Source organism: Nycticebus coucang, chromosome 12 (assembly GCF_027406575.1).
Source record: "Nycticebus coucang isolate mNycCou1 chromosome 12, mNycCou1.pri, whole genome shotgun sequence".
In the NCBI taxonomy this organism is placed as follows: domain Eukaryota; kingdom Metazoa; phylum Chordata; class Mammalia; order Primates; family Lorisidae; genus Nycticebus; species Nycticebus coucang.
In genome coordinates, this window is record NC_069791.1 from 55,407,415 (window position 1) to 55,423,588 (window position 16,174).

At 39.2% G+C, this 16,174-nt stretch overlaps 1 protein-coding gene across 5 annotated transcripts in view; it reads left to right on the top strand.

The window, feature by feature from the left end:
- The first annotated feature begins 94 nt into the window (after window positions 1-94).
- C12H12orf4 (chromosome 12 C12orf4 homolog) overlaps window positions 95-16,174 on the top strand; it is a 57,711-nt gene continuing 41,631 nt past the window's right edge. For 3 of the 5 annotated variants that reach the window (XR_008373325.1, XM_053556296.1, XM_053556298.1), the window contains exons 1-3: window positions 95-230; window positions 9,284-9,486; window positions 11,497-11,642. Coding sequence is in view for 4 of the 5 variants with exons in the window: in XM_053556296.1 (XP_053412271.1) it covers window positions 9,309-9,486; window positions 11,497-11,642 (324 nt within the window). In the remaining variant the exon portion in view is untranslated. Of the gene's footprint in view, window positions 231-9,283; window positions 9,487-11,496; window positions 11,643-11,956; window positions 12,188-16,174 lie in introns of those variants that run through there. The other 2 variants (XM_053556299.1, XM_053556297.1) reach the window with 2 other exon arrangements.

Below are 16,174 nucleotides of genomic sequence, written 5' to 3' on the forward strand. Positions count from 1 at the left end.
TACACTCTCTGCACTTTTAAAATGAGTAAGTTGAAAAAGGCTGAAAAAGGGACATTTGGATCTAGGAGTTTACTGCAAGGTGCCTTAAAGGAGAAAACCATGTGAACGAATCTGCTGAGGCGAATCTGCCGCCTGTAAAAACAAATCGGCAAGTCAGCGGAAGTTCCCGGCGCGCAACTTCTTGACAGTTCCGAGTGTGCGGACAGCTCCGGACTTCAGACCTATGTCAGGTGAGCAATGCTCCAACAACGAGAAAGCCCCTTCAGGGTGAAATCCCTGATGGAGGGGCTCGTCCCCTCACTCAACTGGAGCTTCTCAGCACAAAAGTTTTGTTTTCCCTTTTTCTAACGTGAGCCTCAGAGCCAGCGCTCTATTGGCTGCCTGGGTTTGTTCCAGCCCTTCTTCAATATCTATCTATCTATCTACCTATCTCTCTCTCTCTCTGTCTCTCTCTCTCTCTCTCTCTCTATCTATCTATCTATCTCTATGAATATTTGAAACCAGAGTTGTTGTGTCTGCCAGACCATCCTTCTATGTGTGTATTAGTAAACATATGCGTAAGTGTGTGTTTGAATGTATATTTAGGAGTGGAATTTCTGCATCATAGACCTGTCCCACATGGAATTGGTAGTTTTCTAAAGTTGTACTAATTTCCATTCCTTTACATTTAATGAGTGTTATTTAGCTAATTGCATAAATAAAACATAAGCACTCTCTTTGCATTATGGTGTAATAAATAGACAAAATTTTTTGTGTAAAGCCTACGTGCAAATTTGAAAATACAATATGGATATTCAACCCATCAGCCTTCCCACAACCCTCAAAAATATTTTTGTCAAAGTTATTTTTATATTTCAGGTGACTTCTCTTTAAAGAACAATATGAGTAATTGTTCTCTTCCAGGAAGCACCATAAAATAACATTATACAAGTCAACAAATGTTTATTACATCTTGCCATTACAGGATGGCCATAAAGTTCGTGTGCTATTTAAAATAGTGTGCAATTTTTAGTTGCTCATGAAATTTATGTCCACCCTGTATATAAGTTCCCGTCTACAACCAGAATACAAGACAAAATTCCTCCTTTTTCAAGTAGACTCTTTCTAATGAGAGTAAGAAATAGAGTATAACAGGAACCATTGTTCAGATCAGTACAGGCTAATATAAAAGTCTGGAGTGGGGACCCAATCCAGTTTTAGGGAGTTAGAGACGTTTTCCTGGGGGCTGTCTAAACTGAGACCTGAAGAATGAATAGTTGCTATACAGGGATATTAAAACCTGTAAGAGTGTTTTAGGCAAAGGCAAAGGTGTTCAAAAAGGTTGGGAGTGTAAAGAGAGGTTTGGTATTAGTTAAAATTCAGTATGCCTAGGAAATAAAATTTGTATGTTGGGAAGGAGGGGTGCAGTTGCTGAGAGAAGAGTCTGGAGATATAAGCAGGGGCATTGTCAATTGGGTTAAGGAAGGAGCTTGAATTTTATAGTGAGAACAATAGATTTTAAGCAGATAAGAATATTGCTTTTTAAAGAAAAATTACTGTGATTTTTAATGTAGAGAATAATGCAAGAACTGATTTGATCAGGGAAAGCTTAGCAACAGGGAGATCAGTTTGGAGGCCAATGAATAAATAAATGTTTAATTGGTGTTGATTCTTACTTCCTTAACTAGATTTTCCTCTTTCTGTATTGTGTCCACTTTGCCTTTGGGGGTCATTCTGTGCTTTTTATTTTCTGCATATCTTCTTTCCACATGGAAATCTTTCTTCTACTTTCTTAACCACCTTCCTCAAATGTCTCATGACCACATAACTAAGATCTCCAACATGACTGTGCTGCCCTGATCTGTTTCTTTGACTTTGTTTTCACCATTTCATAAGCTCTGTATCTGCCATCCTATACATCTCTTCCTAAGAATCATCTTTGCTCTCTTTTCCATGTTCTTCTCATATTATTGAGAACCCTGCCTGGGAATACAAATAATACAAATATTTTATGAGTATAAGGTTTTTTCTTAAATGAAGTTTAGTAGAAATAGTGTTTTTATAAAGTAAGAAGCACCTTTTTTATCACAAAGAGGAAAGTGCAGGGATAAACACTTGGAAAAAAACTAAAATTATTAGCTCAGAGTCACACAAATGAAGTCTCTGAATGGTGAAACTTTTCTTTTTTTTCTTTTTATTTCAAATAATCATTTTTATTGAGTATTTATAACTCCATCCGAGAAATGGTAAAGACAATGTGTATGTACACTGCTTTATAATTTTATAACAAGGTTTCACATATGATGATAATTTTTTTTTTTTTATTGTTGGGGATTCATTGAGGGTACAATAAGCCAGGTTACACTGATTGCAATTGTTAGGTAAAGTCCCTCTTGCAATCACGTCTTGCCCCTAAAAAGTGTAACACACACCAAGGCCCCTCCCACCTCCCTCCTTCCCTCTTTCTGTTTCCCCCCCATAACCATAATTGTCATTAATTGTCCTCATATCAAAATTGAGTACATAGGATTCATGCTTCTCCATTCTTGTGATGCTTTACTAAGAATAATGTCTTCCACGTCCATCCAGGTTAAAACGAAGGATGTAAAGTCTCCATTTTTTTTAATGGCTGAATAGTATTCCATGGTATACATATACCACAGCTTGTTAATCCATTCCTGGGTTGGTGGGCATTTAGGCTGTTTCCACATTTTGGCGATTGTAAATTGAGCTGCAATAAACAGTCTAGTACAAGTGTCCTTATGATAAAAGGATTTCTTTCCTTCTGGGTAGATGCCCAGTGATGGGATTGCAGGATCAAATGGGAGGTCTAGCTTGAGTGCTTTGAGGATTCTCCATACTTCCTTCCAGAAAGGTTGTACTAGTTTGCAGTCCCACCAGCAGTGTAAAAGTGTTCCCTTCTCTCCACATCCACGCCAGCATCTGCAGTTTTGAGATTTTGTGATGTGGGCCATTCTCACTGGGGTTAGATGATATCTCAGGGTTGTTTTGATTTTCATTTCTCTAATATATAGAGATGATGAACATTTTTTCATGTGTTTGTTAGCCATTCGTCTGTCGTCTTTAGAGAAAGTTCTATTCATGTCTCTTGCCCATTGATGTAAGGGATTGTTGGCTTTTTTCATGTGGATTAATTTGAGTTCTCTATAGATCCTAGTTATCAAGCTTTTGTCTGATTGAAAATATGCAAATATCCTTTCCCATTGTGTAGGTTGTCTCTTTGCTTTGGTTATTGTCTCCTTAGCTGTACAGAAGCTTTTCAGTTTAATGAAGTCCCATTTGTTTATTTTTGTTGTTGTTGCAATTGCCATGGCAGTCTTCTTCATGAAGTCTTTCCCCAGGCCAGTATCTTCCAGTGTTTTTCCTATGCTTTCTTGGAGGATTTTTATTGTTTCATGCCTTAAGTTTAAGTCCTTTATCCATCTTGAATCAATTTTTGTGAGTGGGGAAAGGTGTGGGTCCAGTATCAGTCTTTTACATATAGACATCCAGTTCTCCCAACACCATTTATTAGAATAGGGAGTCTTTCCCCCAAGGTATGTTCTTGTTTGGTTTATCAAACATTAGGTGGTTGTAAAATGTTAGTTTCATTTCTTGGTTTTCAATTCGATTCCAAGTGTCTATGTCTCTGTTTTTGTGCCAGTACCATGCTGTCTTGAGCACTATGGCTTTGTAGTACAGACTAAAATCTGGTATGCTGATGCCCCCAGCTTTATTTTTGTAAATAAAATAGAGAAAACTGCCTTAGCTATACAGGGTTTTTTCCGGTTCCATACAAAACGCAGAATCATTTTTTCCAAATCTTGAAAGTACGATGTTGGTATTTTGATAGGAATGGCATTGAATAGGTAGATTGCTTTGGGAAGTATAGACATTTTAACAATGTTGATTCTTCCAAGCCATGAGCATGGTATATTCTTCCATTTGTTAATATCCTCTGCTATTTCCTTTCTGAGGATTTCATAGTTTTCTTTATAGAGGTCCTTCACCTCCTTCGTTAGGTATATTCCTAGGTATTTCATTTTCTTTGAGACTATGGTGAAGGGAGTTGTGTCCTTAATTAGCTTCTCATCTTGACTGTTATTGGTGTACACAAAAGCTACTGACTTGTGGACATTGATTTTATATCCTGAAACATTACTGTATTTTTTGATGACTTCTAGGAGTCTTGTGGTTGAGTCTTTGGGGTTCTCTAAGTATAAGATCATGTCGTCAGTAAAGAGGGAGAGTTTGACCTCCTCTGCTCCCATTTGGATTCCCTTTATTTCCTTGTCTTGCCTAATTGTATTGGCTAGAACTTCCAGCACTACGTTGAATAGTAAAGGTGACAGAGGACAACCTTGTCTGGTTCCAGTTCTAAGGGGAAAAGCTTTCAGTTTTACTCCATTCAGTAAAATATTGGCTGTGGGTTTGTCATAGATAGCTTCCATCAGTTTTAGAAATGTGCCACCTATGCCTATACTCTTCAGTGTTCTAATTAGAAAAGGATGCTGGATTTTATCAAATGCTTTTTCTGCATCTATTGAGAGGATCATGTGATCTTTATTTTTGCCTCTGTTAATATGGTGGATAACGTTTATGGACTTGCGTATGTTAAACCAGCCTTGCATCCCTGGGATGAAGCCTACTTGATCATGATGAATGACTTTTTTGATGATAAGCTGTAATCTATTGGCTAGGATTTTGTTGAGAATTTTTGCGTCTATATTCATGAGTGAGATTGGTCTCAAATTCTCCTTTTTGTTTGGGTCTTTTCCTGGTTTTGGTATCAGGGTGATGTTTGCTTCATAGAATGTGTTGGGGAAGATTCCTTCTTCCTCAATTTTTTGGAATAATTTCTGCAGTACAGGAATAAGCTCTTCCTTGAAGGTTTGATAGAATTCTGGAGTGAAGCCATCTGGACCAGGGCATTTTTTGGTTGGAAGCTTTTTTATTGTTTCTTTGATCTCAGTGCTTGAAATTGGTCTGTTCAGGAGCTCTATTTCTTCCTGGCTGAGTCTAGGGAGAGGGTGTGATTCCAAATATTGATCCATTTCTTTCACATTGTCAAATTTCTGGGCATAGAGTTTCTGGTAGTATTCAGAGATGATCTCTTGTATCTCTGTGGGATCAGTTGTTATTTCCCCTTTATCATTTCTGATTGAGGTTACTAGAGATTTTACTTTTCTATTCCTCGTTAGTCTGGCCAATGGTTTATCTATTTTATTTATTTTTTCAAAAAACCAACTCCTTGTTTCATTAATTTTCTGAATGATTCTTTTGTTTTCAATTTCATCGATCTCTGATTTGATTTTGGATATTTCTTTTCTTCTACTGAGTTTAGGCTTAGATTGATCTTTTTCCAATTCCATAAGATCTCTTGTGAGATTGTTGATGTGCTCTCTTTCTGTTTTTCGAATGTAGGCATCTAAAGCGATGAATTTTCCTCTCAAAACTGCTTTTTCAGTATCCCACAGGTTTTGGTAGCTTGTGTCTTCATTGTTGTTATGCTCAAGGAAGTTAATGATTTCCTGTTTTATTTCTTCCTGCACCCATCTGTTATTCAACAGAAGATTGTTTAGTTTCCATGCCTTTGGGTGGGGTCGAGCATTTTTGTTAGAGTTGAGTTCCACCTTTAGTGCCTTATGGTCTGAGAAGATACAAGGTAAAATTTCAATTCTTTTGATTCTGTTGATATTTGTTTTGTGTCCCAGGATATGATCAATTTTGAGAATGTTCCATGGGGTGATGAGAAGAATGTATATTCTTTATCTTTGGGATGGAGTGTTCTATATGCGTCTATCAAGCACAGTTGTTCTAGGGTCTCATTTAAGTCTTTTATATCCTTGTTTAATTTCTGTTTAGAGGATCTGTCCAGCTCTGTAAGAGGAGTGTTAAGGTCCCCTGTTATGATGGTATTATCAGATATCATATTGCTCAGACTGAGTAAGGTCTGTTTCAAGAATCTGGGAGCATTTAAATTGGGTGCATAAATATTTAGAATTGAAATGTCTTCTTGTTGTATTTTTCCCTTGACCAATATAAAGTGACCATCTTTATCTTTTTTGACTTTAGTTGCTTTAAATGCACATGTATCTGAAAATAAGATTGCAACTCCTCTTTTCTTCTGAATTCCATTTGCCTGAAAAATTGTCTTCCAACCCTTGACTTGGAGCTTTAATTTGTCTTTTGAAGCCAGGTGTGTTTCTTGCAGACAGCAAATGGATGGCTTGTGTTTTTTAATCCAGTCAACCAATCTATGTCTCTTCAGTGGGGAATTCAAGCCATTAACATTTATTGAGATAATTGATAAGTGTGGTAGTATTCTATTCGTCTTATTTTGTGAGAGTCCATTGCTTAGTTTTATCTTTTGCATCAGTGTGGAGGTTAGGTTCTGTCCTTTAATTTCTGAGTTCTTACTTTGCTGCAGATCCATTGTGGTGGTCAGTGTGCAGAACAGGTTGAAGTATTTCCTGTAGAGCTGGTCTTGTTGTGGCGAATTTCCTCAATGTTTGTATATCCATAAATGATTTGATTTCTCCATCAATTTTGAAGCTTAGCTTAGCAGGGTACAGAATTCTGGGCTGGAAATTGTTCTGTTTAAGTAGATTAAAGGTAGATGACCATTGTCTTCTTGCTTGGAAAGTTTCATTAGAGAAGTCTGCGGTCACTCTGATGGATTTTCTCCTGTAGGTCAACTGGCGCTTACTCCTGGCAGCTTGCAGAATCATTTCTTTTGTCTTGACTTTGGACAGGTTCATCACAATGTGTCTTGGAGAAGCTCGGTTAGAGTTGAGGCGACCTGGGGTCCGATATCCCTCTGAAAGCAGTGTGTCAGAATCTTTGGTGATATTTGGAAAATTTTCTTTTATAATCTTCTGTAGTATGGCTTCCATTCCTCTGGGGCATTCTTCTTCCCCTTCTGGAATTCCTATAACTCGTATGTTGGAACGCTTCATAAAGTCCCATAATTCTGACAGTGAACGTTCTGCTTTCTCTCTCTTCTTTTCTGCCTCTTTTACTATCTGAGTTATCTCAAGAAGTTTGTCTTCTACCTCTGAAATTCTTTCTTCTGCATGGTCTAACCGGTTGCTGATACTTTCCATTGCATCTTTAAGTTCCCTAATTGACTGTTTCATTTCCTTCAGCTCTGCTATATCCTTTTTATATTCTTCATATCATTCATCTCTGATTTGATTCTGTTTTTGGATTTCCTTTTGGTTATTTTCCACTTTATTAGCAATTTCCTTCATTGTTTCCATCATTTCTTTCATTGTTTTCAACATGTGTATTCTAAATTCCCTTTCTGTCATTCCTAACATTTCTTTATAGGTGGAATCCTCTGCAGTAGCTACCTCATGGTCCCTTGGCGGGATTGTTCTGGACTGGTTCTTCATGTTGCCTGGAGTTTTCTGCTGATTCTTCCTCATGGGTGATTTCTTTTATCTGTTTCCTTGCCCTAGTTTTCCTTTCACTTCCTCTTGCTCTTTAAGTTCTCGTGCCTGTGGACTAAGGGTTACAGGACCAGAAGGGTGAGAAGGTTTAATAGCAAAAAAGGGATGAAAGAAAGGAGGACCGAGTGATAAGGAAAAAAAAAGAAAAATAGAGAAAGGAGAGGGGGTGGGTAAAAGGAATATTGACAAAAAGAAGAGAGGCACAGAAAGAGGGAGACAGAGCAATATAGGTGTACAGTAGGGTACTTTGATACAACCTTAAAAAAAAAACCACCTTCTGGGGGTGTCCAGTTGGGTGGTTCCCTTGAGGTCAGCAGCTCTTTGCTAACCTGATCAGACACAGTACCCCACCTCCACAGTACCTTTCCTCCCAGAGAGGAAAGACAAAAATGCTATAAATCAAACCAAAACAAGCAAACAGAAAACTTTACGGGATAAAATTGGCTGGAAAAACCAAATAATAGCAGTAGAAACACTAACAAAAATGAAGTTCTAATTATTGAAAAAGGCAGCAATGGGAAATTATAATTAAACTAGAAAAATTGAGAAAGAAAAAGGATCTGTATGGAAAAAGTTGAACTTAAAAAACAAAACAACAATCCACAACATCAAAATAAACAAAAAAAAAAACAACGGAACCAAAAAAAAAAAAAAAAAACACAACCAAAAGCAAAGCAGTATGTATATGTTATTGAATATTGTCTGGGCAACACGTGGTCTTCTGGGGTATGGGATGTTAATCACAGTTCTGATACGACTGGAGGCTGCTAGATTCTCAAACCCCAGCAGGTAGACACCCTAAGTCTTTCTTCAGCCCACTTAAAAGGCACTTTGAACTTGTTCACTTACAGAGCAGAAGCTTTCTCAGGGAAGTGCTTGTCACTGGAATCACTGCTGAAGTGGCTATCCACTTACCCTGTGTGTCAAAACTGGTCTCCCTGTGCCCCGGAGGTTTAGGGCTGCAAGGCGGCTCAGACCCCACCCTGAGGCTACTTGGTCGCTGGGTTACCAGCTCCCACCCAATTCCAACTCTGTGACCCTGAGGGCAGAGCTTGCCGGGGCAGATCACTCACAATGTCTGCCTGTGACCCAGAGCCAAACACTATTAGCTCCGTCTGGCTCAGCGGCTCAGACTGGGGCCCTAGACAAAGGCCAAAGTTCTCCGCACTCTGCTCAGGCTCTCCCCAAGGCAGTTCAGCTGAGTGCCAAGTCCAAAGACAACAAAACAGTTCACAGGTAAGGCCTTTCTGGTTTGCAGTCTCGCTGCTACTGAACTTACAGTTGCGGGCGGGTTTAGACGGATTGAACACTCGCGACCACTTGCCGGTTTTCCACTGTTTTAGTCCTCCTCTTGGGGTCCAGAAGTCTCTCGCTGACTCCCTGTATCCTCTCAGGGGTGATGATAGGCAGATCCCACCAGCCAGAGATGCCTGGAGTCTTATATCCACAGACTCACGGTGCCCAGATGCAAGGAAGCTGTTACTCGGCTGCCATCTTCACTTTTTTTTGAGACGGAGTCTTAAGCTGTCACCCTGGGTAGAGTGTCATGGCATCACAGCTCACAGCAACCTCAAACTCTTGGGCTTAAGCAATTCTCTTGCCTCAGCCTGCCAAGTATCTGGGACTACGGGTGCCCACCACAACACCTGGCTATTTTTTTGTTGCACTTGTCATTGTTGTTTTAGCTGGCCCGGGCTGGATTTGAACCCACCACCTCGGTATATGTAGCCGGCGCCCTACTCACTGACCTACAGGCGCCGCCCTGGTGAAACATTTTTTCAGAAGGGGTACAACAATAATGAAATGTCATGTTTCTTAATGGACTTATAACCTATCCCTTTTTGTGTTAGTTTTGTAGAAATCCTGTCAAAGAGTATGAAGAAAAACAGAGAAAGATTCTGCAACAGAGAGAGAGAATTTGTTTATAAATTCAAAGTAGGAAGTCAGTGCTTAGAACTGAGAGTGCCACTCCAGTTTCCTGTTCAAGAGAATGCCAGTCATTTGCATGGACGTCTGATGCTGCTGCATAATTTACCGTGCTTTATAGAAAATGGTGAGGACTGATTTTTTCTTAAAACTAATACCACTTTGTTATTTTACTCTAGTCTTTGTCATTAGAAGTTTTGTATTAGAAAGCATAACCTAAGAAGTACTAGAAACAGCCATAAAATATAAATTGTTTAACTGCTTCCAAGAATAAAGATTCCCCAGACCTTTGTTTTATTGTTTTTTCTATAATCCTGGTAGTTGTTTATAAAGCAATTAGTGTAAAAGTTAGATTTTATAATGAAAAATTAGTTACAAAGTCTGAATTAGAACTCTCAACTTCTGGATTTAGTTGAGTGAGTTCAAAAGGCATTTCAGCCATCACTAATTATGGTACTATAGATTTATACTGCTATATTGATTGCCCTTTTAATCTAGTCATCAATTCCTGAGATGGTATAGAACACAGAGTACCAATCTTTGAATAATCTTTGCTTACCTGTTAATTCCATAAAGTGATATATAGTAAACGATTTTTTTTTTTTGGAGACAAAGTCTCATTCTGTTGCCCGGGCTAGATTGTGGTGGCTGTCCTAGCTCACAGCAACCTCAGACTCCTGGGCTCAAGAGATCCTCCTGCCTCAGCCTCCCAAGTAGCTGGGACTATAGGTGTCTGCTACAACACCTGGCTAATTTTTCTACTTTTAGTAGAAACAGGGCCTCCCTCTAGTTCTGGCTGGTCTTGAACTCCTGAGCTTAAGGGATCTGCCTGCCTTGGCCTCCCAGAGTGCTGGTATTACAGGCATGAACCACTTCTCTTGGCCATATTAAACCATTTTGAAGGGCAATGTTCTGTCTCACAGAATAGGAAAAAACTTAAAAATTGAGAATATGTTAGATCATGGAAAGTCGGACTTACAAGAGAACTTAGAAACTTTATAGCACAATCAAATCATACCAACAAGGAAACTGGAACATAAAGTGATTACATTATTTATCTAAGGCAGTAGTTCTCAAAATATAGTCCCTAATCAGCAGCAGCAACATCACTTAGGAACTTGTTGGAAATGCAGATTCTCTGGCGCCACCCCATTCTTGCTGAATCAGAAACTAGGGGTGGTAGGCAACTCTGTCTCAGTGGGCCTCCAGGAGATTCTGATGCACATTCAAGATTGTGAACCACTGTCTAAAGTCACAGTCACAGAGACAGAGCCAAGGCTAGAACACAGGTGTCCTGACTTCTGTGTCTTCAATCGTATCAGTCTCCTAAGTGGTGTCTCTAAAATTCAAATCTTAGGCCAGGTATGGTAGCTAACACTCTGGGAGGCCAAGGCAGGGGGATTGCCTGGGTTCAGGAGTTGGAGAACAGCCTGAGCAAAGTGAGACCCCATCTCTTCGAAAAATAGAAAAACTAGCCAGGTGTTGGTGGTAGGCACCTGTAGTCCCAGCTACTTGGGAGGCTAAGACAAGAGGATCACATGAGCCCAGGAGTTTGAGGTTGCTGTGACCTATAACACCATGGCACTCTACCCAGGGCAGCTGAGGGAGACTTATCTAAAAAATAAAAATTAAAAAATATATATGCATAAAATTCAAATCATAAGTCATTAGAGTTAAATCAGTTTTAATATGCTAGTCACTCAGCTTCTCTTTCAGATTCAAAGGATATAACAATGTACCTTTTAAGGTTGTATAGAAAATTCTTTTTTGCTTAAATACCGTAATATTCAGACCCTCAAAATCTGTAGGTTTTTCATTATGTCCTTTTACCTACTTCTTAGCTTCAAACTGAAGTATCAGACTTAAGAAAGTAATATTGCTTCATTAGTGTCAAGGTTATAGATAAGAGTTAAGAATTTTTACCTTTCCCCATACAGTTACCTGTAGTAGTAAAGAAAAATTATTGTGAAATCAGTTAAATGGTCCCCAATCTGATTTTATTTTAATTGGAGATTCTATTAAAGCTATAAGCTTGATAAAGTAAATTTTCACTCTGGAATGTTCAACCAGGTAAAATGTTTTCTGTTTATGTCTGGATTTTGCTGATGATGACATTTGTTGTCTGTCCTTGTTACAGATTTAAAAGAAGCTCTGAGCCAGTTTATAGAAGAAGAATCTCTCAGAGATTATGATAGAGACGCTGAAGCATCCCTGGAGGCCGTGAAATCAGGTGAAGTAGATTTACATCAGCTGGCGAATACATGGGCCAAAGCTTATGCTGAGGTAAGGAAACAGGTCAGATTGTAAATGTCAAGGGTGTCCTAGACTTTGATGAGGATTTTTAAATTGCTAAGGTAGTACTGAAGCAGTACTAGAGAATCCTTTTTTCCCTGTATACCACTATATGTTGCTGCCTCTGTGCTTCCTTCCTATATCAGGATGAGCACACAAGACAAATGAGAGGCTACTTTTGTATATTTAACCAGCATTGGGACACTAAATTTAGTAATTAAAAATACAGGACACCCAGTTAAATTAGGATTTCAGATAAATAAATAATTTTTTTTAATTTTTTTTTTTTTTTTTTTTAATTTCAGTGTGCTTGTTCATCTTTGTTTGAAGTACCCCTTTTTTGTTGATTTTCTTCTTTCTTCTGCGGTGCTGGCTGTTTTGATGTTGTTGGTAGAGACGGGGTCTTACTCTGGCTGACTGCTGCTCATATGGGTCTTGAACCTCTGAGCTCAGGCAATCCACCCGCCTCGGCCTCCCACAGTGCTGGGACTACAGGCGTGAGCCACCACGCCCAGCCAAATAAATCATTTTTTAATGTAAGTATGTCCAATACATTACATAGAACATATTTATGTTAAAAATGTATTTGCTATTTATATGAAATTCTGATTAAACTCCATGTCCTGTATTTTATCTGGCATCCCTAAACCAGCAGTAAACCTTGGGTTTACTTTTGTTTTCTCCCTTATCTTCATTGTTGTTTTTTTGGTTGCATAACCTGTTTCATAAAACTTAAGATGCCATTAATTGTAACACATACCATTATTTTACTTAGTAAGAAAGAACACCACTATCAGCAGCTAAACTGTGATAGAATGCCACTATGTCTTCAAGTATAAGATGCAAAGAAAATATTCAAAAATATTCGTTGGGTTTATCAGGTAATCTTTCCTATGGCAAGGTCAGTTTCAGTGGATTCATAGTAGATTTCAGTAACTTTAAGATGGGGGGGGCGGGGCCTTGGTGTGTCACACTTTATGGGGGCAAGACATGATTGCAAGAGGGACTTTACCTAACAATTGCAATCAGTGTAACCTGGCTTATTGTACCCTCAATGAATCCCCAACAATAAAAAAAAAAAAAATGTGTGGATGGCTGGGTGCAGTGGCTTACGCCTGTAATCCTAGCACTTTGGGAGGCCGAGGTGAGTGGATTGCTTGAGCTGAGGAGTTCAAGACCAGCCTGAGCAAGAGTGAGACCTTGTTTCTAAAAATAGCCAGGCTTTGTAGCTGGTGCCTGTAATCCCAGCTACTAGAGAGGCTGAGGGAAGAGGATCACTTGAGCCCTAGAGTTGGAGGTTGCTGTGAGCTGATACCACGACACTCAGTGGAGGGCAACAAAATGAGACTCTGTCTCAAAAAAAAAGAATGTGTAGGAGTGTGGAAGTAGGAATAATGAGTATGGATAACTCATACAGAGGCAAAAGATGGGGCGGTTGCTCGATAGGAACATAGTCAGATTTTTTGTTTTTTAAGGTGGTAGATGGTAGAGTTAAGGACTAGAAGGAATAAAATTCAGAACTCAAGTGGAGAATTAATCTTCACTTGGAAGAGATATGCTTCTTCCAACCTAGTAGAAGGAAAACAGAGAAAGCTGCTTTAAATTCAGAAAATTTTACTAATTTGGTAGCAGGAAATTGAGGATATTGTCTTCTGATTGTTTAAAATTTATCTGAGAAGTAGTAAAGACAGGTCATTTATTTAGATGAGGTAGAGGTAATGAGATAGTTAGATGTTGAAGGGGAGAACTGACAGGGAATGGTAGGATTGCCAAGCATCATTGAAGCACCAGGTTGGTGCACCAATGTGCCACCATAATGTTTGGATCCTTGTGGTTTTTCTGCTGCAGTTCTTTTAGCCTGATTTCAGACATAGAGAAAAGGAATAAGATTACAGTTTTGTAGGTGGGTAAGAGAAAGAACGTTAGTCAAGGGAGTTGAGGATATTGACAAGACAAGTAGTTGAATCGTGGACCACAGAATGTAAGCTACTTTGGGGGGTAAGTTAAGCTAGGTGGCAGCCGATGGCTAATAAAAAAATGAAAAAGTAGAAGAGTTTATGGAGTGGAGATGCTGATGAGGTTAAGAACCAATTACCTGAAAGTTACGGACTGAGAAATCTTAGTTGGAGGTTGTAATCAGGGGCTAGAATGCTTAAAGGTTAGAGGTTGTGCTGTTCATGGTGATGATACCAAATGGGTGGCTGAGGTGGAGTAGAGAACTTGGTAAAGGTACAGAATTAGGAAAGCAAGAAGGAAGGGCCTTGGATGGGTTGTCCACATGGATGCCTGATGACAAGATGTGGGGCAGAAAGGAACTTGGTGCCAAAGCTGTAAAAGGAATGAGGGTGAGTGGCAGATAGGTTGTTATCCATGAAAAATAAGGGATGCGGAATGGTTTGAACCTCAAAGAAGCAAGGCTTTATGCCCAGAGATGGAGGTGAACATTGAATAGTTTTCTCCCTGCAGGCCCTTCCTCCAGGCCCTATTGGTCTCAGCTGTTGCGGTTCCCTGCAGAAATGGTGTGCATTAGATCAAGGAAAAGCTGTTTAGTGTTTCTCATACAGGTAGCTTCTCCCTATTCATAAGACTTGCCCTTGGGTAAGATTAAAACTGGTGCTGCAAATCACTGTAGCTAGATGATGTGGTTAATAGAGTTACCAAATGTCTAGCGTTAAGTATGGCCAGGCAGACCCCTCTGATCTTGCACTAGCTCCTTCCTATAAAATTTCAGTCTGAGCCTGAGGTGAATTTTGAACAGAGATTAAGTCATGTGGGCTGGTTATAATTCCTAGGGGTCTGCAGATACAGAGACGTTATCAGACTGCTGTTTTAGGTTTCAGAGGCATAGAGTACATGAAATCCTGGTTCTAGGTTTAGCTGATCTTAAACTCCTGCTTCCTGATGTGGCAACTGATGGATGTGTCAGTGAAAGGGAACAAGTGCAAAAGTTTACCTGTTCTTGGGCAAGTTTGAGATACTTGTTTCTGTGATGTAGTCACAGGTGTAAGGTAAATTCTTACCCATAGGGTAGGTTCCAATTTTTAATATTTTCACTGGTAAGAAAAGGGAATTGAGATAGTTTTTTTTATATATAGGTATCTGTTTGCAAAGATCAATAATGGAAAAAATAAAAATCTTTGTTTTATCTCCACTTTTTGACACTAAATGTATGACCTTTAACAAAGGACTTCTCAGCATGTTTCCTCACTTGTAAAAGCACTGTCTGTCTGATATGTTGAGGTGGTTGTTCTTGGGATAAGCACATATTCCTCCCTGAATGTATCTCTGTGTGCTCCGGGATCCCCTTTTTGACTGTCTCCATGTTTCTACTTTTCCTGTCTATCAGTGGTTTTTCAGTCCCTTTATCATTTTGGTAGTTATCATTTTCATATGCTTAAAAGCATGTATATATATATATATATACACACACACACACACACACACACACACATATATTTTTATTTTATTTATTTATTAATTTTTTTTGAGATAGAGTCTCACTATGTCGCCCTTGGTGGAGTGCTGTGGTGTCACAGCTCACAGCAACCTCAAACTCTTGGGCTTAAGCGATTCTCTTGCCTCAGCTTCCCAAGTAGCTGGGACTATAGGTGCCCGCCACAACGCCCTACTATTTTTATTGTTGTTGTTATTATTGTTTAGCAGGCCCAGGCTAGGTTCCAACCCACCAGCCCTGGTACATGTGGCCGGCACCCTTACCACTGAGCCATGGGTAAGGCTTATATTTTAAATAAGCCACCAAGCCAGCATGCTTATATTTTAAAAAGAAAGTATAATACTAGAAAAGGTCAAAATAAGAAAATTATACATTTAGGCTCAGCGTCCGTAGCACAGTGGTTACAGCGCCAGCCACATGCACCGAAGGCGGTGGGTTCAAACCCAGCCTGGACCAGTTAAACAACAATGACTACTGCAACAACAACAAAAAAAAATAGCAGGGCATTGTAGCAGGTGCCTGTAGTCCCAGCTACTTGGGAGGCTGGGGCAAGAGAATCCCTTAAACACAAGAGTTGGAGGTTGCTGTGAGCTGAGACACAATGGCACTCTACCAAGGGCAACATAGTGAGACTCTATCTCAAAAAAAAAGAAAGAAAGAAAATTATACATTTAATCTTGGTACAGATATGCATGAATTGCGTTTCAAGATCAACGCATCACTATACAGGTAACCACTTTCTCTATTTTGTTGTTGTTGTTCTTGTTGCAGTTTGGCGGGGGCCAGGTTCAAACCTGCTACCCTCAGTATATGGGGCTGACGTTCTACTCACTGAGCCATAGGTGCTGCCCCACCACTTTTTCTAAATATATAACCTATATGACATTTTTTTAGGAATATGTATTTATTAACGAAAAGTTTTGACTGATTATGTAATTAATGCATACAAATTATTTTGCCAAACAGTATATTAGAATATAAAGAAAGTAAAGGTCATCAAAAACCCCACTGTCCTGAAATAGTCACTATGGCCTTTTTTTGGATCAATGTTGTGTGTGTGTGTATTTCA